This window comes from Populus trichocarpa, chromosome 2, assembly GCF_000002775.5.
Source record: "Populus trichocarpa isolate Nisqually-1 chromosome 2, P.trichocarpa_v4.1, whole genome shotgun sequence".
In the NCBI taxonomy this organism is placed as follows: domain Eukaryota; kingdom Viridiplantae; phylum Streptophyta; class Magnoliopsida; order Malpighiales; family Salicaceae; genus Populus; species Populus trichocarpa.
Genome location: NC_037286.2, coordinates 11,567,667 through 11,578,575, shown reverse-complemented (window position 1 = coordinate 11,578,575; position 10,909 = coordinate 11,567,667). Strand labels below are relative to the sequence as shown.

The 10,909-nt window shown below is 33.3% G+C and overlaps 2 protein-coding genes across 2 annotated transcripts; both read left to right on the top strand.

Moving 5' to 3' along the window:
* The first annotated feature begins 203 nt into the window (after positions 1 to 203).
* On the top strand, positions 204 to 2,775 carry LOC7461733 (histone deacetylase complex subunit SAP18). Its single transcript, XM_002302515.4, has 7 exons — positions 204 to 406; positions 506 to 538; positions 621 to 731; positions 1,635 to 1,730; positions 2,235 to 2,306; positions 2,386 to 2,441; positions 2,539 to 2,775. The coding sequence occupies exons 1-6, from the start codon at positions 296 to 298 to the stop codon at positions 2,416 to 2,418; spliced, it is 456 nt and encodes a 151-aa protein (XP_002302551.3). The 5' UTR covers positions 204 to 295; the 3' UTR covers positions 2,419 to 2,441; positions 2,539 to 2,775.
* Positions 2,776 to 5,879: 3,104 nt separating this feature from the next.
* Positions 5,880 to 10,083, top strand: LOC7494027 (polygalacturonate 4-alpha-galacturonosyltransferase). The gene is made up of 11 exons (XM_024596097.2): positions 5,880 to 6,035; positions 6,179 to 6,348; positions 6,562 to 6,596; positions 6,704 to 6,763; positions 6,897 to 7,031; positions 7,172 to 7,235; positions 7,319 to 7,365; positions 7,521 to 7,855; positions 7,984 to 8,341; positions 8,555 to 9,142; positions 9,483 to 10,083. The coding sequence occupies exons 2-11, from the start codon at positions 6,195 to 6,197 to the stop codon at positions 9,756 to 9,758; spliced, it is 2,052 nt and encodes a 683-aa protein (XP_024451865.2). The 5' UTR covers positions 5,880 to 6,035; positions 6,179 to 6,194; the 3' UTR covers positions 9,759 to 10,083.
* Positions 10,084 to 10,909: the final 826 nt, after the last annotated feature.

The window sequence follows — 10,909 nt, the reverse complement described above, 5'->3', positions numbered from 1 at the left end:
GGTAATAACTTGATATTTTTTTCCTTTAAAAAAAATTAATTCTACCCCCAATGGAATGCATGCATGCCGATAATGATGTAGTTACTTTTCTAAAAATAAAGTCACAGATCCAATGGGCTAAATTCGAAGTAGATTTAGCTTATCGAGAGACTTCTCCAGCCCAGACCCAAAACCCAAATTATATTTCATACTATCATTCACTTTATCAATTCGAAGGAGCAAACACGAGGAAGCTTCTCTACTGTTCTCTTGAGAGTGTCTGCAAGGGGAAACAAAAAAAAAAAAAAAACGATCGATGGCGGGAATGGCAGAAATGCAGAGGAGACAAGGAGGTAGACCATTTGCTCTTACTGCAAGAGCTTTTCCTCCTCCTCCTCCTCCTCCTCCTCCTATTGATCGTGAGAAGGTACACGTTTCTTTCTCCCTTTCTGGATTTTTCTAGGGTTGCAAATGTACTACACCTCTCTAATTATTATTTTTGTTTTTTTTGTTTTTTAATATGCAGACATGTCCCCTATTGCTTCGGGTTTTCACTAAGGTATTTTTAATTTTTGGTACAAATTGTAATAATCTTTATAGAAATTGAACTGTACCTTGTGACTTACTGAATTTCCTGGCAGATTGGAGATCATCATAGCAACGAGGATTTTGCAGTGAGAGGCAAGGAGCCGAAAGATGAGGTTCAAATTTATACGTGGAAGGATGCCACTCTTCGCGAGTTAACTGATCTGGTAAGTTAAGATGATGTTGTATTGCCTTGTTTATACACGTTGAATGGGAAGTGGCTTGTCGTTTATGGGCGATGGCCTAGGAGTGAATGCTCTCCCAAGGTTGTGAAGCATCCAAATGCTTTTGCATTGGGTTTCCTTTCAGTATGGGCTGAGGCTGAACTTAAGGATTTTTATTTATTTTTTTTTTTTGGGGGGGGGGGGGGGGTGCGTGGACAAGGAGATTGCATAGTAGAGTTGGAGCAAACATGCAGTCTGTTCTTATTTCTTTATTTGCAGATGTCATAAGTTCTTAGAATAAGATATACATAAAAGACAATCAGCTTGGATACTTGATACTCGCAATTGGAAGTTTGAAGCTCTTGTCTTTCCTTTTCTAAGAAAGGGGAGGGGTTCTACTACTTTTTTGGGGATAGCACTGGAATCTTATGTGATAAATTTCTTTTTTTCCCCGGGGCAGTTTCTGATCTGCTGGTCTCCATGTGGGATCTCATTGTTTTTTCAGAAGCAATTGTTCATAAGATAAAACCAGATTAGAAATTAAGGTTGTAAAACTACCCATTATGGTTTTCTCTAAGGTCCTGCATCCTGGAGGAAGTGTGGTTTAGCTATCCACAGAGCAGAATCTGTTTCTTTGCGATATTATTCTGTGCAGAGATGTAATGAGATTAGAAATTGGGGTCATGGATGCTCTTGAAATGGTATTGACTAAACATATTTGGTGTTTGAGAATTCATGAGTACATCAGAACAGTCTCTTAATTTTTGTTTTCTTCCATGAATGCACTATTCATGCCTATGCCAAATCAACTGTTTCTTATTTTCAGTGGTGATGCATGCTATTTTCTGCATTGAGTGTTTTAGTTCTAGTATTTTTGGCGCCATTTTTATCCCATCTCTTTCACAGGTCAAAGAGGTGACTCCAGCAGCTAGGAGAAGAGATGCAAGACTGTCCTTTGCTTTTGTATATCCTGATAAAAATGGTCGTTTTGTAGTACGAGAGGTTAGTTCTCTCTGTGCACTGTGTATGCGAGGATATTTTTTCTTTTTCTTTTTTGATTCATATATGCTGAATGCACAAGCCATCTCCTATCGCCTCCCCCATCTTTCAAAAGCTTATGGTGACATCAACCCATGGCTTGTGCAAAAGCATCATTTCAATGTTCTTTGGCTACAATCATGTTTGTCATCTTTTCTCGATGGGTATCACCAAGAGTAAGAACAAATCATGCTATTTTCCTTGTTTCATTTCAGTGCTATCATCCCAAAAAATTATATGTGAAGATCTCATATCACATTTATATGTTACATGACCCCTTTTCTCCAGAGTCAGTTTATGTCCTTGTATTTCATTTTTGCATTTAAGCATCTGTTGGATGGGTGAATATAATCTTAATATTCATTTTAGCATTATTAATGCTTGCCTGCTGTCCTGCTTGAGGTATAATGAGACCTGCTGTAAAGTTCTATTTTCATCTGATTGTGAATTCTACATTGCTTGATGAAGGTGGGCAAGACCAATTCTCATAGAAATGGGAAATTCGATGACAACAAAGCATTGGCTCAGCTTGGCTTCCAGGTAAACCAAGATGGCCCTCTCTCACAAACTGTATCATAACCATATTTGAATGTCACTAACTTGTATTTCACTTATGCAGATTGGGGATTACTTGGATGTGGCAATTTTTTAGAGTCTCTATTATGTCAAATTGAGGTAATTAGGTTGCACATTGTTTTTTTTTTTTTTCAGTAGGCTTGAGGTGCATGGGATGAGCAGCAGGACCTAACATCTGCTTATTTTGTATTATCAGAAAGGGATGGATAGACAGTGGACTAATAACCATCGTATGCAAAGAGCTTCAACATTTTTGGTTGGACAAGATGGTATGTAGGGTAATTTGAAGAATAAATGACAGAATTTGTGCTCTACATCACATCTACATCTTATTCCGCCATGTTCGGCGGTACTCCGAGTGTTTAGGCTTTAGAGATCTGTGAATGTACCAGGAATGAGGTTTTAATTCATTTTCTTTTTTCCTTGGTTTTAATTCCACTGTGTTCTGGATTTAATCTTGGCATAAACGATTGGATCTGCTTAAAGGTCAATAATTACACCTCAGAATGGCTACCCTGTCCAGAATCCTACAGGCTTACCAGCTAGGAAAATGCTTTAGAGATTGAAAATGATGTGTTGTTAATGAGCTTGCTCTACTTTACATGCCGAGAATTATTTTGACTAAAAATTTGTCCAACGATTGGGCAGCTGATGCCTGTTGTCCAGTTACGCAGTCTTTTAAAATCCAGATGCCTGTGAAGGCTAGCTATTTATGCATGATATTCAATGTAAGTCGTTATCATCGTGCATGATCTGGAAGTTCAAGATATTTTATGATTTTTTAAAAGTATGTTAAGGTCTTGTTTGCTGGAAAGTGTTTTTCTATAAAGTACTTTCCTAGCTCTTTCATGTTTGATTATATTATGAAAAACTGGGTACTGAAGTTTCCTGTTTTAAGAAAATCAAGAAAATAATAAGTTTTAGATGGAGAAAAGTGTTTTTCGATTTAAAAAAGCAGAAAATATTTTTAATAAAAGATTTAAAAACTAAAATGGTACAACTATTTATTATTTTTATATATAAAAATAATAATATATTAATAAAATTTTGAAAATATAATATTATTAAAAAAAATAACAAATTACTAGTATATTTATATAGGAAATAATATATTAGGACATATTAATACACAAGTATATTAATTTGATATATTATTACTTATAGTACTTTAATTTAGATACTATTACTAAAAAATATATTTGAATACAAAATATGTTATATTATACAATAATCATATATTTTAAATCATATAAATTGTGTTATAAAATTAGGATATCATAAAAAAGAAATTTATTATCAATGTTCTACAAACACTAAATTTTTTCTTATAAAAATAAAAACTGTACTGTTTTAAAAAGATAGTAACTCAAAAATGTGTTATTTATCAACTTTTATAAATATACATGTAATGAAGTCTATAAAATGATTTTTATCTTATTTTTTATTTAAACATTAGAAAATAATTTATTTTTTCATAATTTATTTTTTATGATATTATCAAATATCAAAACATAATTTATTTTTCAGCAATTTAAAAAATACTTTTCGAAATAAAATTATTTTTTCACAGACATCTAAGGTAAAGAAAACAATTATTGCAGCAGCAGCGTTTATTTCAAAATTCATTTTTTATCCATTAACAAAATGTGGTTTTATTAATCATTATTATTCATTCAATGGCATTCTTGAAGTCTTGGATTGTTTGGAAGGACTTTCAGTAAATGATATTTTTGAAGTGTTAGATTGGTTTTATGATTTTTTATTAGATTGTACTTTTGAAGTCTTGGTTGGTTGAGGGGATTTTTTATTTGTTGCTATATTTTGTGTTTATATTTAAATCTTTATTTTTTTGTAGCGATTATATTTAAATGATGTTTTATTTAATTTACGTTTGAGAGAGGAGATAATTGATGAGAGAGGATGCCTTTTCTGACAATGAAAATTGATGTTATTGACATTCATGTGTTTAGAATGGCAGTGGTTAACTCCAACATGGTAAAAAAAAAAAGCTTGCATGGGCTTAGATTTGTGACCCATTCGATTTGTTTTTTATTTTAATTATTATTATTATTATTCTAAGTTTTGGTTTCTCTTGGAATTAATCATTACTTTTCGTATAAGATTGATTAGAGAATTTTGGTACTATTATATGCATTTTATTTTATGAAAATATGATTTTCCTTCAATGGAATAAAAGCTTGGGATTTTATGATATAAGAAAATTAATATCATGCAATCTACAAGTGTGTGCGTCTCTCTGTATAGAGAAATTATGGTCAACCCATTGCCCAATAATTTAATTATTCAACTATTGTTTTTATTTTTATGTTATTACTATTTTTAATTTTACCATTCAATTAAACATTTATTTTTATTTTTTATGTTAATTTTGATCTTTATTCTTTTGATTTTTTTGTCCCTTTGCAAAATTAATTTTACCTTTTAATTTCACCATTCAATCAACTATAAAATTTATTTTCGTTATAATTTTGATCTTTATTATTTTAATTGCTATTTTCTTGAATTCTTTTGTATAATTGAATTTTTTTTTTCAATATTATCCTTTAATATTTGATTAATCGGGAATTAGACTTCATGGTTCTTGGCTCTTATATTTGAATGATAACTATTTTATAATAGAATTGGTGTGTACATGTTCGTATTTCTTGATATATTATCTTTGTATTTTTATCCATTGTAGCGTATTCACTGTCTTTTATTCCAGAACTCAATCCAAGATTAGGCTATTAATTATTGGCTCATCTATTTGAATGTTGATTATTGGATAATATAATTGGTGGTTACACATTTGTGTTTCTCAGTATTATTTCTATCTAATATTGGTTGTCCTATATATATATATATATATGACAAATACATTATGTCAAATCCAATATATGTTTTTTTTCCGAAGTAAGGATTAGACTATTTTCGTGTCTAAATCCAAAATCACTTTTTAATATAAATTTAAAATAAAAATCTTAGATTTAGGTAATTACAAGAATAACAAACACATATCATTTTAAAATAAATAACAATTCAAACTTATCTTATATAAAATTATATAAATGAGGTGATAATATTTTTCATTTTATATAACTACCTAGCAACTAACTAGCTCGTATCCAACCCTTTACCTAGGGCTTTTAAAACATCATAACTAAGAGCATAGTCAAGTAATCAACCATTTCTCATTGGTGTTAAAAAATACATAACCAATTAGATAAAGAATAAGAAAAAATCTAGATTACTTCTAGAGTAATTACTAATATTTATTCTATTTATTCTAAATAAGCACAAAAATAAAAAGAAAAGGTAAAAAAAAATTAGGTAAAAATATTATGATAGATGGGATATGATTTTTATTTATTTATATAAAAGTAAATATTAAAAATTATTTTAAGAGCACTCTAATTTTTTTCAAAAAAATAGTACTGTTAGCGTCGGTGTTGGCCGTTGGGTCCCAGAGTGAGAAAAAGGAAGATCCGGCATCCCGATGAAAAAACGACATCGTAGTCCCACGCGCACTCTTATTATTATTATTACTACCATTTAATCTTTCTCAATATAAGGGGAGAGAAGAAGAAAATGAAATAATTACAGAGCCTCCTCCTCCGCGTTAAGAAACGAAAATTAGATTAGATACCCAGCGAACAGAAAGAAATCTAAAGCTCTCCCTCTGCTCTTCCTCATGTACTGATAATTTCCTTTTTAATAAAAAAAATAAAATTGACTTCACATTTTCCTTAATAATAATAATAGTATCAAATCACTGCATTTCCCTTCAATGACACGCTTTCTCTTTCTCTTTCCTTTTTATGTGTTTTTTTTTATAGGTTTTGATAGGAGGCAATGGCGTTGAAGCGGGGATTTTCAATTTCCGGCTTGAACAAGAACCGACGTGGTGGATCTAGATTGCCGATTGTAGTCGTGATATTCTTCTGCGTTTTGTCTCCGTTGATTTTCTTTGTCGGTCGAGGGCTCTATACAACAAGCTCTTCTACTGGTTAGTTTACCAGATCTTTATTTTATTTCTTAATTTTTTTATGAAAAATTATTTTTAGTTTTATTGCTAAAAAAAATAAAAATAAAAATTCCAATTCCAATTCCAGTTATGAATACTTTTTAGGTACTTTAGTGGCATTGAGTTAATAGCTAGTGTGCTTTATTAATTAAGCTTTGGCTTCGGTGCTTTGCATTCATTAATGTTGCTATGCAGATCAAAATTTGAATGCAGTTGGTTCCGGTAAGCAGGTAGATACTGTTCTCCTCTCTTTATCGTTATTTTTAGATATGATGATCTGTTTGTCTGTGTCACATTGTGTAAATCTAAAAAAAAGCTGGTGGTTGGTTTGGTGTAGCATTTGAATTGGAGAGAACGGCTGGCCTTGCTACATGTGAAATCGATTTTCTCAAAAGAGGTAAGTACAGATTGCTCATATTTTAATTGGAGATTTCGTGTATTTTAATTCACACACATATATGTGATGGTTGATAGGTTTTTGTTTTACTTTTCAATCACATGATGTGCTAATCAGAGCAATCTCTTTTTAGGTCATTGATGTTATCACATCCAGCACAACTGATTTGGGACCTTTGAGTCTTGATTCTTTTAGAAAAAACAATTTGTCTGCCTCGTGGAAAGTTATTGGCATAGATTCTTCAGTCGAGGATAATGCTGCTTCTGAGGTGAGGATGACTCATGACTGTCATGCTTTGCTTGAATCTCTTGCTAGATACTATGTTGTGTGCACCATTTTTTGTAAGTCTTATGTCAACTTGTGATTGCTGATTATTTGTAAGTTTGGATTTTCATTGCTTTTTCAAAGCCAAACCAAACAGCTACAGTGGTCAAGCAGGAAGCACCTAAGGGAAAAGAAGACAACATTTCTGGTAGATATGATTCTCTAACCAGATATTTTCATATGGTTCTTGCTTAAGTGCTAATCTGGTCTTCTTCTGTCTGTCCCCTGCAGATGATGATTCTCGATCTGGTGACACACCTGCAAAACTAGCTCGTAGGGTAATTATCTTTCCTGGATGCATTATCCGGTTACTATGTTTCCTTTCCTCACTTGCCTTAAGATCCATATCCCTGAACTAGGAAAATATTGGAGTTATCAAATTATTGTTTAGTTTCTGAGCTGTAAATTTTGTTTCTCTTGAGAGTTTATGCAGCAATTGAGGGAGAAACGACGTGAAAAGCGTGCTGTGGAGTTATTGCGCCAAGATGATGAAGCGATTGCAAGGCTTGAAAGTGCCGCCATTGAACGCTCAAAATTAGTTGATGGTGCTGTTTTGGGCAAATACAGTATATGGAGGAAAGAAATGGATAGTGAGAACTCTGATTCAACAGTACGCTTAATGCGTGATCAGATGATAATGGCAAGGGTGTATTTGAGTATTGCAAAGATGAAACGCAAGCTTGACTTGCTACAGGAACTTCAGACTCGGATCAAAGAGAGTCAGCGTGTCCTAGGAGATTCTTTGGCTGATTCTGATCTACATCCGAGGTAGAACAGTATTGGTTGTCACTGTCCTTTATTGTGCTTTATAATCTACAGCTCTTTCTTCTTTTATGTTGATGGTTATGACAGTGTCTTAAAAAGGATATTATGTTGTATGCTTGATTTATGTTTAGTGTGCCTGAGAAGATAAAAGCTATGGGCCAAGTCCTGTCAAAAGCAAGAGAGCTATTGTATGACTGCAAGTTGGTCACCGGAAAGCTGAGAGCAATGCTTCAAACTGCAGATGAACAAGTTAGGAGCTTAAAAAAACAGAGCACATTCCTTAGTCAGTTGGCCGCCAAAACAGTTCCAAATGGAATCCATTGCTTGTCTATGCGCCTAACAATTGATTACTATCTCCTTCCTCTTGAGAAGAGAAAGTTTCCTAGAAGTGAGAATTTGGAAAATCCAAATCTTTACCATTACGCTCTCTTCTCTGACAATGTCTTGGCTGCATCAGTTGTTGTCAACTCAACCATCATGAATGCCAAGGTGATGCAGACATTTTTTATTTTGTGAGGTCGATACTGTTCATTTCCCAAAATTGAAAAACAATAAAATCATTCTCGGCTATTTTTCCTCTAAGAATTTATTCCTCAACTAACTTTTTTTTCTGAAGAAATTCTTAGTTCAAACTCTATTCATTTCTGGGATTTGGATGCAAGCTGCTTGTTTCGCTAATATGCTTCTTGGTTGCACCTACAGGATTCTTCCAAACATGTCTTTCATCTTGTTACTGATAAACTTAACTTCGGAGCGATGAATATGTGGTTTCTACTGAATCCTCCTGGAAAAGCTACTATCCATGTTGAAAATGTAGATGAATTCAAGTGGCTTAATTCCTCCTACTGCCCAGTTCTGCGTCAGCTTGAATCTGCTGCAATGAAAGAGTATTACTTCAAAGCAAATCATCCAACTTCTCTCTCATCTGGCTCTTCAAATCTGAAGTATCGGAACCCTAAGTATCTTTCAATGCTTAACCATTTGAGGTTCTATCTCCCAGAGGTCTATCCCAAGTTGGATAAGATCCTGTTTCTTGATGATGACATTGTTGTGCAGAAGGATTTAACTAAATTGTGGTCAGTGGATCTACATGGAAAAGTGAATGGTGCAGTGGAAACCTGTGGTGAAAGTTTTCACCGGTTTGACAAGTACCTTAACTTTTCAAATCCTCATATTGCCAAAAACTTTGATCCAAATGCTTGTGGGTGGGCATATGGGATGAATATTTTTGATCTTAAGGTGTGGAAAAAGAAGGATATTACAGGAATATACCACAAGTGGCAAAACATGGTAAGTTGTTGAAACCCTAGTTTTTTTCGTGCTTTGTTGTGCTCTCACTACACATGTTTTTGTTCATAACATTCTTAAAATTAGTTGTTGTGGAGAAATTTGTCTATTTAAAACCTGCATTTCATATTTTTGGCACTGCTTTACCTAATTATATTTTCAACCAAAAGAGGTTAAAAAAGATGTTTTTATTTTTCCTCTTCAATCATCGAAGTAGTGGCATGTGGGTACAGTTACTGTTTGAATGGACTAAAGGTGAACATGCTCTGTTTTAGATAGTCGAGAAGTAACTGCTGTGTGATTTAGTATTCTGATTTCCGTTTTTGATTTTTTTGAATTTCAGAATGAAGATAGGGTACTATGGAAGCTTGGGACGTTGCCTCCAGGGCTGATTACATTTTATAATTTGACAAATCCTCTTGAGAAGACATGGCATGTGCTCGGATTGGGTTATAATCCAAGCATTGATAGGTCAGAAATTGAAAGTGCAGCTGTTGTCCACTATAACGGTAACATGAAGCCTTGGCTGGAGTTAGCAATGACTAAATATCGACCATATTGGACCAAGTACATCAAGTATGATCATCCATACCTTCGAAACTGCAACCTAAGCGAGTGAGCTTATAAAATGCCATGAAGGTACAGCCAGGTTCTCTCTCCCCCCTCCATCTCTGTAGTTGAAGGAACAGTTAATTGATATAGCTCAAGAGGAATGTGGTTGAATTTTCTGTGCTGCATTTCCTTCTTCTATCCCTGATTGATTATTCTTTTCTAGTAATTCATTAAATTTGTAAAGCTCTATGTGCTTTTGATCTGTAAAGAGAACCCTTCACAAGGCACTAATTCTCTGTCTCTTGTGTTTCTTCGTGGCTTTGTTTAATTTGGACAGGAGTAGTAACCGTCATACAAATGAGAATTTTCTTTATTCTGTTAACAATGGCTAATTTTTGTGCTGGGTTTTCCTTTCAATAACTCTTGAATTTATTGTTAATTTGTGCCCTAAGGGCTCGAGAAAGGAAGTTCTGCAAATTGGTCGAGTATAACCAGATTGCTTTGAAGTGATACAGTTTCTTCTTCACATGCTTTCTTGTCAGTGACAAAATTGTTATTATATTGTATTTAATGATTAAAAAGCTCTTATATTAAATAAAATAAAAAAACCCTAGCCGCTGTCTCCGTCACTCATCTTCAGCTAAAATAGATTAGTTGATCTCATATTTTGATCTTTTTTGGGCTTGTTTGATGAAGGTCAAACCTAGTCCAATGGGGTTTGATTTGACCTAACTGAGCTCGCATTAAGCTTGGTTTGACTCCTCCTAAGCTCGGTTTAATAGAACAACTTGGTCTTCTCCTTCTCTTTATTTTCCCCCCTTTTTTCTCTTTAATTTATTATTATTATTATTATTATTCATGTCAACTACCTATATGTCAAGGAGAATGTCATGCTGTACAAACTACACCTCATCTATGCTTTACCTGCACCATTTAGCTACAACGTAAAACATACGTATAAAGAGTTATGCTTGTTTTAGCTATTTATAATTCATAATAAGTTAGCTTTTGATATTTTTTCTTGAGGGTAAGCTATATAAACAAGGTAAAATGAAGAAGAAGAGAAATATTCTCATTCACAACTATATATTTGTAATTACTTTCTTTATATTTTTTTTTATATATAACAAAACACCCTTCAAATACTACAATGACTTGGCTATCAAAGTGTTATTTTGCAGGTAACACCCACATCTCTGCCCCAATATTATCCGCAAA

Bases quoted from the DNA above. Each gene is read 5' to 3' on its own strand.
- LOC7494027 (XM_024596097.2), top strand. From the start codon at position 6,195: ATGGCGTTGAAGCGGGGATTTTCAATTTCCGGCTTGAACAAGAACCGA. The intron at 6,349-6,561 runs GTTAGTTTACCA...GTTGCTATGCAG, and splicing joins TACAACAAGCTCTTCTACTG to ATCAAAATTTGAATGCAGTT. The intron at 7,856-7,983 runs GTAGAACAGTAT...ATTTATGTTTAG, and splicing joins GATTCTGATCTACATCCGAG to TGTGCCTGAGAAGATAAAAG.
- LOC7461733 (XM_002302515.4), top strand. From the start codon at position 296: ATGGCGGGAATGGCAGAAATGCAGAGGAGACAAGGAGGTAGACCATTT. The intron at 539-620 runs GTATTTTTAATT...ATTTCCTGGCAG, and splicing joins TGCTTCGGGTTTTCACTAAG to ATTGGAGATCATCATAGCAA. The intron at 732-1,634 runs GTAAGTTAAGAT...TCTCTTTCACAG, and splicing joins TTCGCGAGTTAACTGATCTG to GTCAAAGAGGTGACTCCAGC.